The 23081-nt window shown below is 37.8% G+C and overlaps 2 protein-coding genes across 4 annotated transcripts in view; one reads left to right on the top strand and one right to left on the bottom strand.

Annotated features, from left to right (window-relative positions):
* Positions 1-15906, top strand: part of LOC119653768 (REST corepressor 2) — a 46185-nt gene extending 30279 nt beyond the window's left edge. The window contains exon 10 of the mRNA XM_038058760.1: positions 15686-15906. Within this exon, the coding sequence (XP_037914688.1) occupies positions 15686-15694 (9 nt within the window). The 3' untranslated portion in view covers positions 15695-15906. The remainder of the gene's footprint in view (positions 1-15685) is intronic.
* Positions 2537-23081, bottom strand: part of LOC119653769 (retinal homeobox protein Rx1) — a 39774-nt gene continuing 19229 nt past the window's right edge. Inside the window, exons 2-6 of one of the 3 annotated variants that reach the window (XM_038058761.1) lie at positions 15203-15378; positions 14991-15098; positions 4777-4953; positions 4615-4732; positions 2537-3566 (exon numbers count right to left, since the gene is read on the bottom strand). In XM_038058761.1, coding sequence (XP_037914689.1) covers positions 3460-3566; positions 4615-4732; positions 4777-4953; positions 14991-15098; positions 15203-15378 — 686 coding nt within the window. In that variant the 3' untranslated portion in view covers positions 2537-3459. The remainder of the gene's footprint in view (positions 3567-4614; positions 4733-4776; positions 4954-14990; positions 15099-15202; positions 15379-23081) is intronic. The other 2 variants (XM_038058762.1, XM_038058765.1) reach the window with 2 other exon arrangements.

Below are 23081 nucleotides of genomic sequence, written 5' to 3'. Positions count from 1 at the left end.
TTGACGCCAGGGTTCAGACCTTCGAAGCTCGTCTTATGAAAGTTGAGCTTGGTAGGCTTGCGAGCGACCGGAGAGTGGAGTCGGGATATCTGAACATCGAACTCGAGAGCAGGATGATGGGCGTCAGGGGCAACGTAAGACGGAGCATGAAGGGATTGGGAAAGACAATGCGTAGAAAGGTTACAGAGGGCAAGATTAAGAGTGCAATATAAGTGGTTTCTAGAAAGGTTAAACTGGAGGGCGCCACAGGTGTACATGGAAGTGGATAGAGAAAGGGAAGGGTGGGTCGAGTTATTAGGGAGGGAGGGAAGCCCAGGAGAGCATAGGAAGATTAAAGTCGCCACAGAGGATGAAAGAAAGTGAGGGAAACAAAACGTTTAGAACCTCAGATAATCTGTCGAAGAAATCATCGTACAGAGAAAGCGGGCTTAGGCAGGGAAAATATACACACGATATGATAAAGGGACATACGTTTGGCGGAAAGACACGTATGGTGACAGAATCGTAGGAGGGGGAGGAAAAGGTGATTTCGGCACGGAGAGGGGACTTAGCAGCTATAGGGTTCCTCCGCCAGTTGTCTTGACAAGCGCAGCGCAGTCTCTGTTACAATGAAAGACAGAGTAACCTTCGAGGAGCTCAGAATCTAAAATCCTGCCAGGTTTCAGAAATGCAGATGACATGAAAGTTTGAAATCCGACAGCTTGGTCCTTAGACCCCTTAAATTTTGGTAAAAGAGTGTATAGTTGTCGGAATCATTCAAGTTCGGCGAGGCAGGCTGGCGGGCCGGAAATTTTCACGAAGCTTAGTCCTCTGATAAGGCTTGACGAAGGCCCCCTGTGGCCAAAAGGAAGATTGGATGATAGCATCGAAGTCGTGAGGATATGTCACTTTGAAGGAAGTTATCACTCGGTCAGGAGAGTCATCCTTCATCAGTTTCACACATGAAAGAGGTGACAAAATTGAGTTGGTTTTGCTTCTGACATTGGTATTGCTGATATTGCTTCTGATCGTGGGACGTGGTGGAGTACGCTAGGCTTGACACGAACAGCTGTTTTGGCGGCGAGGCGGACGTCAAATGGATGGAGGATCTTGCCAGTCCTCATGTATTGTTCAGAAACGTGGGTTCTTAGTAAAAAAACTGCACTTACCCGCGTTTGAGAGGACCTATACAACGATCAAAATTTATGAACGATACTATGACGGTTTGGTCATGGATAAAATCGGACTGAATAGATCAGCGAGTCACCTAATCTGTATGCGTGAAAATCATCCAGCTCAGAGAGTCTACAAGGGCAATATCTATGATAGAAAACGAACACTTGGCAGACCTTACCTCAGAGTGATGGTCATCAGACAATATTTAGGGATATCGGATGATGTAAAGGGTCAGCAGTTCTTCACTAAAGCAGGCCTAGACTAGACACCGGTTGTTGTGCCGTTGATGACGATGCCTTCAATATTTCTGATTTCTTGCCAGGGTCATGGCAATTTGTATATGCTATTTTTAAGAAATTCCTTATCCCTAGATGCGAAAAACTAAACCATTGCTTCTGTCACCTTCTTCTTTTTGGCCCTGAACAACCATTGCAAGGACAGAAATAGGTGATATTTGGAGGGCGCCACGTCCTCCAGCCTAGCTCTGACGGGTTCACAAAACAGTATCTGGTCGGGCATTAGCACGAATATTATCGACCTCTTCCTTGGGTGCGGCATTTAGATTATTTAATTGTCGACAGTATATCTCCGAATTCAGTTTTTCGTTCCGTTTCAACAACTCGAAACGTATCAAGCTTTGAATGTCCCACCATATAAACAGCACTTTCCTACTCTGGCTCAGCTTTGGTGATGGGGTCAGGTTTTCCAGATTGACAATGGGTCCTTTTTCTTATTAAATCCATTTTCACCTACAGTTATCATCTGATCCAAGAAGGGATCGATATTGTTTCGTGTAAGCATAGATGCGTATATGATGGTGCGATTATTCGAATGCTTTTCACTACTCCCATGTAACATCTATCTCGAATATTTCATTGATGTGTTTTTGAGCTTTTTAATCTGTTTCCAAAAGTTTTATTGAGCTGAATGAAGTCTTTTTGATGTCAAAAAGGTCACTCGGAGTGTGATTTATCAGAAAGGCAGAAACCACCCTTTCTGCAGCTTTTCTTCATTGTTGAAGTTCGTACAAAATAAACAGTGGCGTAAATGAAGCTTATCTGAGTGTAATCTCGCGATGTTTCTAGCGGTTAAATTATTTCAAATAATTAAGACTTGTCTTTTTTGTTCGCCAGTAATATTTGTTTGTCAAGTCAGACTTGTTTCCACTGATGAAGGGAACAAGCGGTTCCTGAAATATCGGTATTTGTAAGCTTAATAAATATTACTAGCGAATAGAAAAGGCAAGTCTTAATTATTTCAAGTAAATGAACCCTATCATTAGTCATCATTACACAATCACGTTTTGGTTAAAACTAACATGAATTATCTTTGTTTTAGTTTTGCTAGAACAGTATGTATGAATGAAATGAATGTACGCATATTTGTTGAAACTTGTTATAACCGGAACGGACCGAACTTTGTAAAGATTTGTGATTACAAAATATATATACTAGCAAAGCTAGGCTGATTTTAGCTTTCAACTATTCACTAAAATCGTCTCATGTTGAAAGTCTACACAGATTGAGAGATCTCCAATGAGCCGATATAGATACGGGATGTTTAGAAGCGACGCCTTTTTGAAACATTTTCGTATTGTTTGGCAAATCAAGTACGTCTATAAAGATTCTGTTCTCTATAGAGGGCATCATGACTGATGGGGTTAGAGATTGGAGGCAAAGAAATGTATTTTAAACAATGGAGTTATTTGACAAACACAACAAAAGTAGCGTCATTTGTGGGTTGACTAACTACACAATGAATATCGTTCGCTTGCTAAATTGTTATGGATTGGGTGGCATAGCCACTCATAAAAACAAGTAAAACAAATATTGTTACTTAAGACTATGCGTAATGAACATAAGTCATTTTAGTTTTTTTATTATTTGGTTACCTATACTACAATTATGTTAATAAAAATCGTTATTAGGATAATAAACAAAACCTTAAATTGTCTTATGCTATAAATAAATTAATAAATAAATATAAGTGACTGTTCTTTGTTTATTTGCACTAATTGGTTATTTTTATTTTTAATTTTTACCATTTTACATTGCTCTTAAATCTGTTTTCAATGAGTTTCATGAGTTCTCTCCCGCCAACGTGGTTTGAAGGGCAGGAAGAAGTGTGTATCAATAAATATGGAAAGTGTCGCGGGAAAAGCCGATTCACGATTAAATAAATTATATTAATTGTTGATTATGAAGCCCACCGTTGTGTAATGAGTCACTCCCTGCCCGCATTCCATTTGTATTTACCAAATTGTTGTGTCGAACACGAATACAACGACGAATCTTTGGGCCTCGATTATGTTTGGTATTGTAACATAGGAGCCGATAAATTGGGATGATGTGAACTGTTCATACGTAGCGCCGACAAGCTTTTATTATACCATTCGTCTTCCGGTGACATCCCTAAAATGAGAATCGTTTTTTATATGCATCCTTGCTGTATAGTTACAATGTAGAACGAACTAGCAGAGAGAACATGTATGTGTGCACTCCCTAGATAAGGAGGATCAGTGTTTCCAATTTCCGTGGTAAATTGAATTTCTCACTTCAGCAACTTTAATTTTACTCGGAAATTTATTTTCAAGATCGCACTTTGGTTGCAATAATGGAGATAACTAGACGAGCTTACAGTGTGGTTGGCAAGGTAAAATTTGGTGAGCGGTTGAGCGGTAAATTACGTTGCATGGGCTATCACGTTTAAGCATGCTGTTATCTGGGAAGATATTTTTATTTCAATTGAAGATATTAAAGGAAATTGGAGGGCGCTCTGTAAGATTGACTTCTTGTGAGTTGAATAACTCATTTTAAATACTTCTACTTTCTGCTCTATGGGAAAAGTCCTTCTTTATGGAATGGTTTTATTATAAAATCTTTATACATATGACGAGATATTCTCTCATTCCGCTGTACAGGATACCACCTTGAAACTACTCCAAAAATACAAATTAACTTCAAAGCACGTCTATGTAGTTTTTACATATTAAAAGAATGAAAGAGAGAATTGTGTAACCATTGCGGACGGTCTTTATTCCAGCCTTTCCGAGAATTTAAATGAATAATACCAATCCAAGAAATCGTCAATTATTTTATGCTTATGTGAATAGAAAATCACATTTGCTAACTAATTTCTTGCGATGTATATATTGATTTTTCGTTGATAGTGTGGATAACTTTCTACACGAAAAGAGGAGGACTCTACAGATGCAACAACCACGTTTTAAGAAACTCAAATCTTTCAAGAAAAGGAAATAACATCTTCAAGACGTTGCTCTGAAAATTGGTAATTTCCTTACATTACTCATCATCTCGGAAGGCTTACTGGATGTTGCGAAGAAGATATGATTTTGGATTAAATTTAACTTAAGTTAATGTTATGATGTTCTCTGGATAAAGTTAAATTCGCACGAAATGCCTCCTTTAAAAATAAAATTGCAAAATACAAAATCCTTACCCATTGCATCTTGACGAACACCGACTGTGCTCATGTTTGTACCGTGAGTCATGGAAAATGGTTGTGTCATGCCCGGATACGATGTTGCTCCCATTTGAAATAAATCCTGCAAGGAAGTCTATTTCAAAATGTCTTAGCCACACGTAAATGCTATGTACTTACTTGTGGATATCTATTTATGGAATTTGGATGTGGATATGGTTGATAACCCCGCGATACACTATAACCCTGAATGTTTCGCATCATCCCATTGCACGACGGTATGACTGATGGCGCTAAAGCTTTTTGTAATTGTTTTTCTTGTTTCCTATATTTTGCACGACGATTTTGAAACCACACCTGCAATGAAATTAGGAAAATAAATGAGAAATCGTGTGGGAATTTAACGATATGAGAAGAACTTAGTACAAAGTACTGATTGTCAATAGCCTCCTTTACTCAATATCAACATTGCAATCTGGATCGAATTAAAATAAACAATATGACTTCAAGCAATTATTGTGGATTAAGGTCCAAACTTCAATTTGGCCCTTACCAAGTATGGATTGTGATAATCGTAGAACCTTCAGCTAGAGAAGAAGATATCCATTGCCATGTGTGCGCTGGGTATGTTACGCAGAAGATTCGATGGATCAAATCCATTGGAGAATGAGGTGGGTTTCTTATCTCTCCGCCTGATTTCGATTAAGAGAGGGCAACATTCTATTTTCTCCTCTTAATTGATAACATATTCGTGTTATCTTCTCTGTTGTTGCTATATCCATTCAAGGGAATGGTCAGAGCGCAGCAAGCGTCTGAACGAACAGTTTATTTTTGATTTTCTAAGGGGTCTTAAGTCAATAAAGTTCCTTGTGTTGAATGATTAGAAGGTATGGATCTATTTCCATATTCCTCTAGGTAGGGTTCTTTTTAGGATTTCATACTTTATAAGATTCGTTGTAACCTATGATAACTCTTGCGTAGACCGGTAACCAGGGTCTAAAGGGGGTGAAAATTAAAAAAAAATTACAAAATCAACCTAATTTTATTGAAGTCTTTGTTACTATTAATAACGTCACGAAATCATCATTGGGCAGAAGTGTTTGAAGCCATAGGTGTTTAGCAACGGGGCAAAAATTATGGAACCACCCTTCCCCTTAAAATTGAAAAAATAAAATTTTGTTCGTCTTTTTACTCCCCAAGAAAACTAGAATCCCTCGTACTTCCTGCTCCCATTGATGAGTCTGCTTTTAGAATTTTTTTTTCGGTATTTTGTTTTCATTTTTCGAGGAATTACTCAATTTTTTTCCTGGAACTGAGCGGCCACTTATCTTTTCTAGGACTCTTGTTTTTTTAAATGCTACATTCTTTAGAAAATCTTATTCTCTCGAAGGTAGGTTTCGTATCTCACGAATGCAAGTGAAGTTAATATCACAATATTCAGGTTCAAAATGTTTTCTTGAGAAGGGCATATGAAATGGACCCATGAAATTTTCATCCCGGGCCCTGATTTCCTCTTTCTGCTCCTGCTCAAATACTACTATATGGGCATGCGAAAAATAGGAAACCTTCAAAACGAGCCCTCAGATAATGTACTTCACAAAGTATTGGTATTGGTATTTTTTAATGTTTCTGAGTCTTGTTTTCTAGTAAAATCATGTGGAACAATTTGAAAAAGCAGCAAAGCCTAATGCAAAGCAAATTATAGCAAAAGCAATTAGATTTCTATAATTCTGTCTTAAAAATAGGGTAACCTTAAAAATTCGTCGAAGAAAAATACGAGAAGAATTATTTAGAGCTGAGGGAATAGAAAGAACAAAAGGGGTACAAAACCCTGCAGTCACAATTAGCTAACATTACCGAGGAAAAGGAGTGAGAATAACATTAGCAAATATTCTACAACCAGGGAAAGAACACGATCACTACGTAAAAAAGAGTTACAAATCATCAAGGTGTCAATGAAAAACCAATAATTCTAAGTGTAATCTGACAAAGCAAATGCAATCGTGATTTTCAACCAAAGAATTACAACTAATCGGTTATGAAAAAACTTAATAACGGGACATCCCATGAACTACACAAAGATCTATTATCTAAGCGAATTCTATAAAAATAGTGGAGAAAACAATAAATGAATGTCAGCTTTACCGAAAATTAATTTTTGTTGCCTTATTCTCTATGTGGACATAGCATCTATGTCAGTTCTACGGCGGGAAATTTCGCTTTAGTGTTCCCTATTCCCTCCTTTGCAGTGAAGTATAGGGCATTCACACAGTCTTATCAGAGACTATGCTTTAGTTTCATTATCACTACATTTAATGCTGGCGAAGTGATAAACTCGCAGCGGCAAAATAAATGCAGACATCAGTGGCGGCTGCAATTCGAACCTAAAGCAACGTGATTAAGAGGCTTACGCGTATCCCCTCCGCTTTGGGCGTGATGATGACACGTAATATTTGCTGTCATCATATATCCCTTTAATAATAGCTATTAGCTTTTTCGGAATGCCCTTTCTGGTGTGAAGCATTCCGGATACACTTCCTGTTTAGCTGAATCAAGAATGGAAACCCGCTTATACTCTGTCGATTAAGTTTCCGACGGATCTTGTTGTGTTTCAGGATTATTTTGCGTACTCAAGACGGGTGCCCTTTTTGAGAATCTTAATGATCATTCCCTTCTTCCATTCAATAGTAACTATCTCAGATTCCCAGCGACAGCGTATGAGTGGAAGTAGCAACTTTGTATGGATGCAATGGTTCAGATACATTATCCTGTAGTTGTCATACTATGTCGCAGCAACAGAGATCCAGAACGCCGCGTTCCCTCCCTGGTTTATAGCGTTCAACACATCTCTCTGTTCCTTGCGCTCATGGATTCACCACCATGTGTCTGTAATCAGCGGGGTTTAATGACGCCTTTTTAGGACCTGGTAGATAACTTCACCTGCGCCAGAAATGAAGACACTTTTAATGGCGGCTTAGTGCTCATAAATATTTTGGGGTGTACGAGGTTTCGACAAGCTACTGGATTCAAATGATGAACAATTTCGTGGCCAATGTCAGCCTCCTTCGGTTGCGGATATTCCAAATAACTTGTTAATCTACTGCTGATTACCATCGCCAATTGACCATGTGGCAAACTCTGTACATGAACAATATTCCGTCCATTACAAAGACGATCTCTCCAGTCCCAGCGGGATAAGCTTCCTTGTGGGCACTCGTGTTTCTGTTTCTTTCCAGTATTTTTACGATTGCAGGGGAACCAGGGCTTGGTTCAGATTCCTCCTCTTCATCGTGAACCTTGGACAATGTAACATCGCATGCTCCAGGTTCCACCGCATCCAGGACAATTTGGTGAATCATCAAACTTAAAGCAGTGCAAAGACTACACGCACCCACCGTGTGCCGTTATTGCCATACCCTAATGGACAGACTCGTCCCATCTATGTTGCCAGAGATCATATAACTCTAACTTTTCCGCATGCTTGCGTTCTGTGTGATCCTCCACACGTCTTGCATGGTATAGCAGACTTAGTTCTGTCCTTGCCACTACCAGTATTGCATTACTTGATGCGGTTCTGCAAGCGCTGCGAATGAAACTTTTTCCTACTTTGAATAAATCCCACCACTCCGGCTAGAACACACACAGACTTTTTTGGACCCGCCAACATTCGGCAATATTTTGACATGCGTACTCTAGTTGTCCCCAGAAGCTCCGTTTGGCATCAATCATCACTTCCAGATATTTCCACTTTCACAACCTATGTCAGCCAACGTCCACTTCAATTTGGTTCCAGTCGGCGCAGTTAAATTAATTTCTGTCTGTCCCTTGCCTGGTTCCTCACCATGCTTATCGCATCCGCCATAGAGTCGGCGCGCTAAAACCAATACTCGAATACTGACGAGCATTGCTGCCTTCGTGCATATTTTGAAACCTAAATCTCATATAAAACAATATGATTTTTTTCAGATTTTTTCGTTTGGGTAGTTTCGAAAAATGTGTCCTGCCTCACTTTAGGTTACTTTTTGAGCTCCCGCTCCCTACATTGCAACGGACATCAAATCTGAGACCTATTTGCTAAAACACTACCATTCCGTACCGCCTTCGCTGTATGGGGAGTCCTTTAAACCCCCACAAAATAATGCCTCCAACTCGATGTGTGGGATTTTATAGTTTGCATATGTTCACCAAATTTCATCGCAATAGGTGCAGCCATTTCCGAGAAAAGTGCATAGACAGACAACAAACCGATTTTAATGAGGTAAACCAACCAACACATAACCTTGAAAAAAACGTATTACATTTTATGAGGGATCATCAGAGTATTCAAATGAATGGCAAAGTCTTCTTTCAATTATCGACATGCAATTACGACCGCAAACTTATAGGCAAATCAACAATTAGCTTCCTTTCTCAGTTGAAATTAACAGACGCAGAACAGTTCATCAAATGTAACGGATTTTCAGAGTTATATTAGAAAAAAAACATTTCAAAATTTGGAAATTACCGCACGAATGTTTGTGTCCCTATTAGGGACCAACTGCCTGCAATGGAGAGCTTAAAGAAAGCGATGTTCCTCAAGAATTAGATTCTGTTCAAATTAGAATGTTATTGACGACTTTGTAGTTAAATTTCAGAGAGGGTGGGCCCAGGGGCCTCTAATTTAGTTAAAACGGTTCTGTACTTTTCATCAAGATAGGGAAACGATTGAAGAGCGTTATCAGGGTTGTGGGAATAGTATGATAGTAGCCTGCATTGGAGCAAAAAACGAGCATTTCCATAAGTGCAAAAGCTGAAAACGCAAACGTTTGACTGAATGTTTTTTCTTATAATAGTTTTCTGCAAATTTCGTTTCCAAAATGCTTGACTCCCAAAATTTCCCAAACAAAACCTAAATTAGTTTCGGTCGGTTTAGGCCTGAATTTTATTAGGCGGTTTTGTTTTGTCTGCCTTTGAATTTATATATGGGAGCAAATACCAGCCTGTAGCCACTCATGAGCAGAGGTAGGTGAGACAGCGTCTGATGAGTTGCCTTTGTCCTGGACAAAATCGCAAGTCATTTGAAGTAAGTGTTTTTAATTTATTCTACATGAAAATCATAGGCAAATCCTTATGTAAATAGACTGTTTAGTATATTAGTGTTTTCCAGAAGATTAGCCTAAATTCATCGAAGAATTTAGTAAGACAAAAATACAAACAAACACACAAAAAAGTCCAGGACGGACAAGCACATCGGGAAAAATGGATTACGACTTAATTTCTGAGCAATCATATCTTAATAATTATCATTGTTAAGACAGAACTAAAAATATTGCTAAATATAGTATAATAGTGGCATTCCTTGCTTGCCTCAGAAATAAGTATGATAAAAGAACTATGTACATCGGATACACAACTTTGTAGTCAACGCTTGAAAAATTCTTCACAATTTGAGTAATGCAGGGAAAATTCGGAAAATCCATATTAAAATTGTACAAAATTTTAATCCAATTTTCTGTTTCGTTCAAGACAGCACATTTAAAACGAGACGCTGGGATTAATGGGAAACCAAACGAATGGATTTATCGAATCGGTTTAACAATATGACGTCGGAAAAAACGGAGTTTGACATCCTTGCCAATCCTGAATTCCTAACTTTCCATAAGGAGAACACAACACTTTATTTCAATCCCATCACTTTTGTACTCCATATAAATTCCATGGGATAAGGAAGCACGCATTTAGCAAGACAAAATGAATTCTCCTTGGGGGAGCAATACTCCATCTTGGCATATGTGTGATATACATTTAAGTATATCTAAAATGCTCTGTATTGTGATTTTCCCATTTTTCAGCTATTCTCCCCACGCGTGTACAGTCAGGCTCGAAGCAGAGAGGGTTCGAAGGACGCACACTCGCATCCGCTACAGTCGAAGGAAAAACAACTGCTAAATGAAAAGGCATGTGTATTTATGTGTGTATAGATATACGTACATTACAAAAAGGGAGATTAAAGAAACTTGAAATGGAAGGGAGTTGCTTAGGGTTGACTATCTCTCAACGAGATACTGACGAAGGAAAATGTCTGAACCTCACTTGAATTTATGTCAAACATTTCAAGCGGGAAACAGACACAGGAGGATGTGACGAAAGGCGGCCGTTGATGACGTGGGCGGGGTAATTCAATTAAGGTTTCCCTTGATGGGACATATACACTTACATTGTATTCTTAAAAGAAATCCAAAAATAAGAGAAGGCAAACTTCATCGCGTCTTGTATTTGATGATAGCGTTAGCGACGATGATGTGAGATTCAGAATTCATGTCTCGTGTGCCCTACAGATATCCATCCCGCTCCCATTCTTTCGTCTATCTTCCATCGCAACTCCTTGAGATTTTCCAGCTTCACTTTCCTATCGTATTGCTATGAAAATTCCATTTATTTTTCCTGTCTACTTTAATAGATCAGGCAAAAGGGGACAAAGAGAATGAGTCCTCGCGCGTTTCATCATAAAATGATGGAATGCCAGGAGCAAATGTAACTTTATGAGTTTCAGAGGACATTTTTAAAATAATTAAAGGATATACTTGGCACACAATTTTTTCAAGTCGAGGCTTCTTTGCAATCGGATATTATACTTGCTAATGTGGCTTCAACATACATAAACAGACGAGTCTTCCGTAACTATGATACAATAGAAATTGATTATTAGTTTTGCATATCTTCTTATATGAATATGAACCAATGAATATTAATGGGTGATGGTGATATTCCTTTTATTATAGAAACTTAAGAAGTCTTTATTCTCTTCAGTCTGGTGTCTTTCTTTTATGTTCATTTTATGTCTTTCCCGCCTCGTCGTAAACGCTCTATCTTCAGATACATTTCAGAGGTGTAAATTGTTTTACTGACTAAATTTATGAGAAAGAGGTTGACCTAAATTTGAAACTTAAGTTTGCCTTGAGGCGTTCGATTTCCTAACACCGATGCTACACAAGAATTAAGGACATGCATTTTTGAACTCAGATATGTGCTGTCAATTTTCAGATACTTTGTGAAATAGCAAAGAAGAAATAGCTGTGAACTCTCCATCCCGTAATTTCGTCAAAAGTTTTTTCTAGGCAGTGAAAATATATTTGTTTACTGGTTCTCGGGTTTAAATTAGAAGTTTTTGCTAAAACATTCTAGATTAAACTTAGTTGCTTTCATTCTTATAGTTTCATATTTTCTACTTCAATCATTAGATTTTCATCAAAATTTCTAGGTACTGTCTTAATCGGGACTATCTTCTCGAAGTTCAGACAATATTACGACCCTTTTTAGTATAATCTCCGTACTGCTGTATGCCTCCGGTTTACTTCTTTGTGGAGTCTATGGTATTCCTACAGTTTTTTTTCGCGCTGTTATTATATTTACTTTTCCCCTGATATTGTTTGAGGCGATGTTTTCGTTTCATTATAATTACACCCAATTCCATGTAAGTCTACAGCAGCGCAACAGCACGAAGACAAATACAAATTCGAGATTCGCACCTGGGACGAGATCGAGAGGCTGATGCGCAACCAGCTCGACCCTTGTACCATATTGTTGCTGATAATATGGATATTGAATTTTTTTCAGAGGCAGCTTCGAGAGAGTCTATTGCCAGAAAAATGTATTGAAAAATGCGAAGTTGCTGGAAAATCAAGTATTCACTATAATTCAGCATCATTCGGTCGGATTTTTTTCTGTAAATCGATCAGCTAAATGAATGGAATGACACAATTTAAGAAAAGCGACCAAGAAGCTGGAGGTTTGCTTCGAAAACTCATAAGTCACAGGACTTGGTTGGTATTTTCCGCATTTGGGCACCCTGCCTCATCTGATTATCATTCCATAATTTTATATTTTGGAGAGGATTTTTTTCAAAAGGATACACGACAAAAATCGAATACGCTATATTTAAAGGCTTGCGAAATTGTTAAAATTAAAAATGTATAACCAAATTTCGGTGTGTCCAGTGGATTTACACCGAAACTAAAAACACTAGAATAACCTCTTAATATTAAGTTTATCCATAAGAAAAGCATAAAACGTCCCCGCGCAGTATTTCCAATGTTGCTGCGCATTGTCATAGAGCAGAATAATGTTGCAACGTTCAGATTGTGTACCATTGATCGAAATAAATGAAAGGCAGAGGTAGTAACTACTGGAGAATATGGCGGGTGGTATAAAACTTTAGCTTTCGAAGTTCTCCAATATGCCAATATGGGAAGGACAAGGTTTTTGATATTTTTCACGAAAAACGCTATAACTCTATAACGGTAAAAGATAGAGTGCCCATTCCATAGACAAATTTTCCTTAAACAAGATTTTTACCATCGTAAAAGGGACACCCTTTATAGTAGAATTTGAATTAGGTAATTCATTCTCAATTGCTGTACTTTTCTTGATATTAAGTTCTTGCAACTCAGCACCATCCAGGATTGTGTGAGACTAATTCATTTAGATTGGGAAGCTAGAAAGTTGGACTTGTTAATTAGCCTTTAAGGAACACTAATAAAATTTTCAATTCAAATTGGTTTCACTCCATTTCATACTTTGCGGAAGATATGGTTTAAGTGCCATGTATACTGGTAAAACATCCTGTTCTTTAACATTAAACATTTTTGATATGGCAATTATATATTATGAAGACGTCGACTACATTTGTGAATCGAATGTGGATTGTTTGTCAATCTAACCGCCCTAATACGCGGTTGGACAAACGCCAGTCATATGAAACGTATCCCGCGGCACCCAAACATGTCTGGCCGTCCATCGCGGCGGTTAACCGTAAATGGGCCAGGTATGTTACGGCTAGAGCGAAAACTTTTCGTCCCTTCGAATGTTCTAAAGAAACGGTAACCAACAATCAGGGATTTGATCAATGTTCTAGCTGAGGCCAAGATAAGAATCTAACATTTGTATCGTTTTCGGCTTCACCCTGTTCAATTATTTTCTCATCACAACAATGGAACTGCATATTTTGTCTGCTCTATCTCGTAATACTTTTCTCAACGGCGCGCATATTTTCAACACCCTTGGTTGACAACACTGTTCAACACGTCCGTCAAATAGCTCGTTGTAAAGCGGCCTATACACCTTCAGTTTAACTGCGCTGAGTAAAAAATTCTGCAGTTCTCTGAATTGAAAGTGAGTAGGTTACTTCAGTTGCCTTTTTGGTTCGGTTGGCCTGTGTAGTACTAAGTGCGGAAATGGTAGGGAGGAAAGTTGCTTGTGTCATTGGATTGTGTCTGCCTTAAGGCCGAAACACAACAGCGGAATGATCGCGTGGGTGCGGAGTCAGAGAGCTGTCAAATAAAGTTCATTACACGGACTTGTATGAAGCAATATACAACAAGTCCAACGCGCAATGCGGCACACAAAAGAATTCGGAAAATTGGACTTTTGCGATGCGTGACAGATAATGGTTTGTTGCGACATTTTCAATATGGCGGCGCTTTTTGTTTTCGGCTGCTACTTTTGAATGTAATTAATTTGAATGAATTCGTTTTGAGCGTTGCAAGTACTAATTATTAATTTCACTTGCATTAGTTCCGTCGCTTCCATTCATAAAAATTGAATTTTAGCCTGTGTGAATATTTTATGTTACGAAAATCATACAATTAAATGTCAGTAAGTGCCTGACAGAACTGTACGATTACTTCAGAGAACTGCGCCGTTTATCGTTCAAAACGACGACCCACTAATTGTGTCAGTCACTCGACTGTGAAGCTGCCAAGATATCGTTCAGTTAGGGTCTTCTCAGACCTACATTATTCAACGTCAGGAGTCGTCTTCTATATATCGAATACACTGGCAATCTAGGCTCAGCCTTAGCTCTCAGTCTACTTGAGGTTTTTTCAAACCTGGGACAACCAAAATCAACACACACACATACCCTCTAATAATTTGCCTGCTCTTATTTTATTTTCAATACGACTGTGCTTTAGTTTTACTATCATCACACGTAACGCTACATAACTGATCGACGCGTGGTAGTGAAACAAATGCTAAGTCAAACACAAACATCCATGACGACCGGAAAATCAAGTAAACGCTTTTGACCAGTTGCAAAATGGTTATGGTCGCGCATAAAGTCGAGAATATTAACAAACATAGGCACTTTTTTCATGGGAGGATTCCAGGGAATCTTATTTTCTTGGTATGTATGTATTGTATATTATATCTTGAACTAATTTGCGTTGCAATGGTAGTAGTTTTTCCCAAAGGCCCATTTCACAAACGCCACGATAATTTTTCTAGTAACATTTTTTGGTATTATAAATATCCCACATTTCTTCCTTCTGTAGAAAAATATTCAAATCTAGGAGTAAGGTGCTGACAATTCCGAATCTACATACAGTTATATGAAAGAAGATTTTGTCTGCACTTACTTGTATCCGTGCCTCATTCAATTTCGTTGTACGTGCTAATTCTTCTCTACAGTAGATATCGGGATAATGTGACTTTGCAAACGCTGCTTCCAGTTCGGCCAGCTGCTCCTATTTTTCGTGTTAACGAATAATACAATTAACAATTAATAATAACAACCAGTTTTTCATACGTGTACTTCGAAAACAGAAAATTAATTGAATCAAGTACATACCTGTGTAAACGTTGTCCGATGCCTTCGCCTTGCAGGCGTTGGACATTGCGCCGTTGATGGCGTATGTCCTGTATGTTGACCTAATGATGAAACCCCACTTCCTGGTGATGTAACGCCGGAAACGGATGAAAGTCCACTATTTGGTTCAGGTTTAAGTTTCTTAAAAGCACCTTCTGCTGCAATTGATAGAAATAGATATTTATAGACATACTATATGTGGAATGCAGAATCTTGTTGATAGCTTCCAAAAGTGTTAATAGAGTTGGATCGACACCTTGTCGACAAATTGCAAGCCACGATGGGTGAATTAAATAAGAATTTGACTTTCAAACTGATAGAAGTACTATGAAACAGGATTTACTGAATAGAATCTCACCCGTAATTTTGTTCTTCACTGGTATATTTACTTAATTGTATTTGTGTTAAGTGACACATATTCCTAGCAGACTGGTGACTAATTTTATACTTCACTTATATTTACAGGTCTATTAAAAACTCGTGAACTATTGTATCTGCAAGATATAGAGGAGCCTTTGCTTACTTCTGAAGGAATTCGTAAACAGAGCAACAACGATAGGAGACGAGTGAAATTCTTGCGATGGTCGGTATAAAATATATGAATTGAATTAATAGAGAATTAGTTAATTTAATGGAAAATTGTTGAAGCAGTTACTAATCAGCTTACTATACCTTTTTCAAAAATACAAAACCCTTAGATAATAGAGCAGATACTTGCGTTTTAGCAGTACAAAACCGGCGGTTGTTGCACCGTTGATGATGATGATAGCATTCGGTCCTCCTCCAAAGTCTCAGTTTAACTATCATCACACTTAACGCTTTGCAAGTGATAATCTCACAGCAGCGAGGCAAACACTGACACCTATGACGGCTGAGATTGCAAAAAAAACCCGTCCCTCGATATTGAGATTCTGCACTTTCTTCAGTAGAAAGCCTAGAATAGTGAAACGTGTAACCCTCGTTTGGATCAACATTGAACTCAACATGGGAATTGAAGCCTTTAAAGAAAACACTCTCCTTAAACACGATTCTAAGCTCTTGAAACCACGGTGTCCCTGGAAGGTTGCAATCGATTTACTCTAAAACGATACGAAGCATCCCGTGTTTTCAGCCATCATTCAGGCATTATTTCCTCAATAAAAGAGGAGTAGAACTTCCATAAAATATTTGGAAGATAATAGCAGTAACCATAGTAAACAGAGAAGAGCCACTGGAGATTTACAGTAAGATATGGCAAAACAAAGCTTCGGGCCTAAAAGGCAAACCTAATCAACTCTTCAAGCTTGCGATAAAGACAAGGCCTTACATGTTTGCCAATTTACGAGTAAATAGATTGTGCATTGCAGAGTAAGTCTCTCCAGTATTATGAAAATTGCAAAATTTTTGTTGGTACCTAAAACTAGTAAACCCTATGGCGAACCATCCTTTTACTGTGCCACAAATCTGTTAAACACAGTGCAGGATATTCGCAATTACCTTGTTGACAGCAATGAGAAGAAACAACGAATTTGATGGGTTATTGACGATAAAGTATATCTTCTTTATTGGTTATTCAATAGAGCTCTGTACTGCGTCCCCTACTGTCTTAAATCGTGTACAACGATGTAGCCCACCCTCAACAAAGACACTATTGTGGACGTCGAAAGTAGCACTGGTTATAGTTACACAACATCTTGAAGATGTCGGGTTATATTCATGTGAAAGCGAACTTGTGGAACAGGAAGCAGGAAAAATACTCCACATCACAAAACGCTTTAAAAGCAATTATGTTTCTATTAGCATTGCGAGTCACATGGTCACTCTTAAGCTGGCTGATAAATTGCAGTGGTGATAAGTCCAAAATCAATTTTTTATCTGTTCCTGCTTATACTTGCTAGAATGCATGGCCCAGAGGAGGATGATATCGAACGCAGGACGCATATGGTGTGATTGTAGCACCAGTGGTTTTTTATAGATCCGGAATTTTATAGGAGTTTGGAATAAAAACATACAACAAAATATCCAGAGTTGAAGGGATAATAAAAGGGCCAGATGTTCTCTCTAATTAAAATAATAAGAAATCTTCACAATAAAAATGTTTCAATGATGGTGCCACACCGATACATATGACACTAGCGCAATATTATCTTACGAAAGCCGTTAACAAACTGAGAAACTTTTGGTTAGTATATACAGAACTCAAAACAAAACTGGATGAATAACGAAATATTAGATTAAGCATCAGTGAAAAACAGATAGACAGACCGACTTTTGGATTGGAAATCATTATTATTATGTCAGAAAACATGAAATTCTACCCATCTAAAAGCTAATAGGTTAAATATTGGGTTGGAAACAAACATTTTCCCAAAGATCTATCATCAAGATTGAGCATTCTATCTAAGATCATTGGTTGGTTCCAGCACGTAAAGGTTCCAGTTATAAACACTATTTATAGAAAATTCAGAGAGTTAATACTCTACTGGAAGATTTAATTGTAAAAGCCCTTGGGATCTAAAAACCAAGGTGCTGCCATTTGTGCAAGCCCCGGTTGAGATATACTGCATCGCAGGTTACAATTTTAAAAATTGTAGGAAAGTTTCGAAAAGGATGTACCAACTGAACCAGCAATATCAAACTGATTACCGCTCCCCACTTCGAGGCAAAACATGAAGTGAAGGTAATGTTATACTATAATTGGAAATTTGTAAACCCATGCTCTACTACTTTTTGCTGCAGCTTGGCAATTTGTGTCCGGATAGCTGAGTGGTTAGAGCACAAGGCTGTCGTACGGAAGGTCGCAGTTCAAATCTCGCTGGCGGCAGTGGGATTTGTATCGTGATTTGACGTCGGATACCAGTCGACTCAGCTGTGAATGAGTACCTGAGTCAAATCAGGGTAATAATCTCGGGCGAGCGTAATGCTGACCACATTGCCTCCTACAGTGTTCTGTAGTGTACCGTTACGGTCTTGAATGAAGTGCTCTAACACACTTCAAGGCCCTGATCCAATATGGATTGTTGTGCCAACGATTATTATTATTATTGGCAATTTGCCTAAAAAAATCTAAACTCGTAGTGTATTTGTATTAAGCAAGTCAAGCTATTTGATGCGATATTGACATTCCCACTAAAATTCCAAAATATAAAAAAAGTTCAATTGTCAATTTTATTTGGGCAGATATGGGGGATACTTTGAGGCATGTATCAATTTTTTCTGTAGTTTCTCAGAATAAGCTTTTGATTTAAGGTACCTTTTTCTAGCGCCCCTTTGAAACTAACTAATGTCAAAACTAAGATCCAACCAACTCTTCAAATGAAACTCCACATGGCTATAATCGGTGAAAGAAAATCGCACTTAGAACGCTGTAATTCCTTGAATGCATGGAGGTTCACAGTTACAACCTTCTCACGAAATTTCATTTCAAATGGCATTACCGTTTCTGGGAACAGCGTGTGTGACAGATAGATAGTGAACCGATTTTAATAAGGTTTTGTTTTCCACAAACCCATAAAAACGAGAAATAAAATAACTTTTTTCTTCAGCTTCAAGAGCAACAAAGAATTTCCAGTTAAAATAGGGTTATAGCGTTTTCGTTGCTTGAATTACCTCACAAGAATATAAGATAGTTTATCGGTTGCCGCTTGTTGAAGCATGCACGTTAAATTCAACGTGCGTGATCGGCGTGCTTACAATAAAATAGCATTCCGAGCCAGATACTGATCTTTGAGCTTTGGAGCAACATCAATAATTTTTTAATTAAAAATTTAGCCTTATTTTTGATATTTTTATCGCTCTCTGAAAACTTTCCCGCTTTAATATCGTAGCATTCCCCAACAAAATACGACGAATGTCTTTGCGCATGTTTGTTGTTCGACAATTGCTTCAGTGACTCGATGTCAATAAATAAAGAAAATCAGGTATCGCGTTATTAAATATATGTTTTTGAAAGCCAATACGCCTACTCAAATTGAGAAGTTGGACGCTGTGCACGGGAACGCTACACTATCAGGTAACATGATGAAATAGCCGTACTAACTTCGGGGCGACCAAAAATTGGAACCACTGATGATACATCGCATAAGTTCAGCAAAAGGTATTAGGCAACTGTCGAACTAAGCAAGAGATATAGTAGAGACTACATATCAGAACAACATACATACATGTGTCACATAGTGAATAAAAGTGTAAGCATAAGAAAGCCCACTGCAAATTGGCGCTGGATTAAGGAGAGATATACAATTAGAGCTTTTCAGAAGTTAATTTCCTCAATCGATATACTTGAAAATATTTCTCGAAAATTTGGGAATTCCAAAAATTGGAAGTCACAGCCCTATGAACACTGAACTTCAATCATCGGATAGAGAGGAGGCCTCTTTTGAAAGCATCTTTAGAATTTTGTTATCACTGTCCTTTCTTATCAGACCTAGCTTCAGGCAAAGATTTTGTATACCTCCAATTCGAAAAATGCGCTCAAACATAGATCACCGTCATCCTTGTTTATAACTATTCTTCGGAAAAAGATGCCAAGTACTATTTGAACGGATACAAGAGATTAGGATTGCAAGGAACCTTTGTCAAAAAATAAAAATAGATCTGAAAAAAAAACCTACGTAAATACGTAAATAATGATTAAAAGTAGGGGAATCTCCAAACACTATAATTAGTGCAAGATGTCATCAGAGTCCTCTGGACAACACCGAATCAAAACCTACATCCACGCAGAGGCCAAACACATGCAGACCTATTCCTTAGGTAGGGGACGCGGGAAATACTGAAAAAAAAGATTACTTGTACCTCGATCAAATTAAATGAAATTAAAATATCTCATGTGACGATGAAAAAAATACTCGGTCGGCTTTGAGCTAAAATAACTCATATCCCGAATAGAAAAATTAGACCCAATTGTCTATAGCACTATGACTTAAAATATTGGCTGTGTCTGTATGTTCGAAAATATGCAATAAAATCTATCTTTTCAATTCGTTAACCTATGTATACATAAAAAGATTTGCATCGCCTATCGAACGCGGCTGATAAGAACTCTTTCGAAAAGATGTCAAAAGCTAGAACAAAGTAAAAGGGATACAATGTCATCATGGATAAATTCTATTTTGCTTTATAAAAAAGTGAATATTGCTTTCTGATAAGTGCAAAAATTGTTTATATTCGATTGTCTAGTTCCGTAGTCTCTGTCCGATATCAAGGAACCGTTGATGATTACAAATACTAGTTGGTGGAGAAGCAAGTAGCAAAAAAAGAAATATGGTAACAATAAAAGCTTGTGTAAGAACCATTTTAAATTGGTTTCACTTTTCTTTTTTTCACCTTTGAAAATTATTACTGCTTGAAAGTGGAAAGAGAGTCGACCGGTCATCTAAGCAAGAGATATTGCCCATAAATGATTTTTTTCAATGCCATGCTCACCTTTGGGATGGCACACATTGACAAGCTAGGGTAGTTTCGGTGAAAAAGAATATCGAATCAACTATATTGAAAAAAAAAGTACAATACGGAAAATTAAACAGATAGCCATCTTAATTTATGTCAGATAAGTTGTAGTTTAGAAGGAAGATGGCCTAAATATGACTAGGATCTCTTAGTGCTAGATAATTACTCCAGGCACTAAAGCCGAAAATCGACCTCCGAATTCTTTCAGTCAAGACCGATTGACATGAAATTTGGGGTAGGGGCACCCACTACCCCTCATAAGAAACAAAAGTATAACGATGTGCGTCTCCTCCCGGAGGGAGGTGGCACCCCCGTCTGGAGCCCAAAAATCGATTAAATGGTCGATTCTAAGCAAAAAATATTCAAGGAAAATTTTTCGTACAAGTAGTTTTCAGATTATTCATGTTCAAACATGTCGTTTTTTCATCGAAAAAATGCATATTTTCAAATTTTTTTCCCAAATAACTCGGAAACCATGCATTACATATGATAGATGATAGAAACAGAATATATTAAATAATAAAAAGAAAGGATGTTTTTATTTTTTATAGGTACAATATGAACAACTACTGGCCTACGCTGACGATATTGACATTATTGGGAAGAACCATCCGAGATGTACAGTCTACCTTCATCCGGATCGAGCAGGCGGCGCGAGATCTCGTGGATAAACTCCGGCTCAATAGGTTGCGGTGGATGGGTCACTTAATCCGTATGGAAGAGGATGATCCAGCCCGCAAAGTCTATAAGGGTAATATTTATGATAGAAAAAGAACACGAGGCAGAGCCTGCTTGAGAAGGAGGGAAGATGTAGGTCAGGACGCCAGACAGCTCTTAGGGATATTGAATTGGACCTCGGCGCAAAACCGAGGTGTCTGGAGTTTCTTATTAAGGTAGGCCTAGACCAGATACCGGTTGTTGCGCCGTTGATGATGATGATGAATATGGACAGAGATATGGCTCGCCAAACGTAAAATCATAATGTCTAAAAGAATTAATACTCTCAATGTCAAATAATGCAAAATCAGTAAATTTGGGTGGAAATCGATCCAAAGCTTTTCTAAAGTGCTTGAAAAGGCCTTTAAGATGAGGTATGATAGAAGTCAGTGGGATAAACAATAACGGAACTATGATCAAAATAATGTAATTACGTGAATTTTTTATATAAAAATCAATAAAAACAAAATCTTCCCATATAAATTGAAAGTAAGTCGAATCCTTTGAGAATGTACTGTATTTAACCTATTGCAATAAATTCTGAAAATTTTGGTGGATGGTGCGGAGTTTTGAAAAAATGTGATGAACCCCAAATTTTTATATTTTTCAAAAATATCTCAAAAAATAAAGTTGACGACGAAAAACTGCTGATTTATTATTTAAGCAAGAGAAGGGCCACATTATTTTACTTCACTATTTGTTTAATTTTAGATATTTAAAAAAAATGCGTTTTTCGTTTTTTTTGGAAGCAAATCACATTTTTTTCTGATACTACGCACTGTATATCCACCAAATTTGCTCATATTGATACGAAATTTAGTAGGAAGGGGAGAATCGTGAACCCCCATGCATGCAGTGAGGACCATCGTTTTAAAGGAGGAGGATCCCCATACATTTTAAGGGGGGAGTATCCCCATGTTCTGACCTTCACTTCTGTATATTACTCAACCAGCTTCACTTCAATTCTTTCAGGGGCCCATTTTCAGAAGGTACCCAATCCAAAAAAAAGCAAAAACAAGTCGGAATACCGGAAGCTCGCGCTTGGGGTATAAAGGTTTTGTGTTCATCTTATGTAAGAGACGCACATTTTTCTGTCCGTATATAGCTACAAATCCAACATAATCCTTCATATTTTTCCAAACTACGAGACATACGTACATATTAGAGCCATATATATCACGCTCACCCTAAACAAACAAACTGCCTATTACCTGCTGTACACATATATGCACGTATCTAAATTTATCGTACCCATAATTCCGATTTACGTCTTATATCTATCTGAATTAGGCACTACCCGCAAAGTTTAGCACGCATATATTATATACCTACATACACACATGTCTGGTTGACAAATAACTAAAAAACTAAAACAAAATAATTGTCTGCGACCCAATTCATAAGAATTCATTTCGTTGTGGTATTGACGAATTGATATGTGATGATGACGTCATGCGGGTTGTAGAGTGCACGAAATTCACAAAAAATTGTAAAGTTTCACCCCCTATAACTTTGTTAATAATAGTTGGATTTTCTTCAAACTTGACCAAACTGTGCATTATATTCTTCATTACACTCATGCCAAATTTTGTACTTCTGAGATGAACATAAGGGGGGGGGGGGGGTGCCGGGTAAATTTCTAAAATGTGGAAATATACTATTATTAACTTTATTTGTGCAGATATCGGAACCGGATATATTTTGAGGCCTAGAT

The sequence above is a fragment of the Hermetia illucens genome, chromosome 4, assembly GCF_905115235.1.
Source record: "Hermetia illucens chromosome 4, iHerIll2.2.curated.20191125, whole genome shotgun sequence".
Lineage (NCBI taxonomy): Eukaryota > Metazoa > Arthropoda > Insecta > Diptera > Stratiomyidae > Hermetia > Hermetia illucens.
Note: the sequence above shows the minus strand (reverse complement) of the source record. Positions and strands in the feature narration are given on the sequence as shown.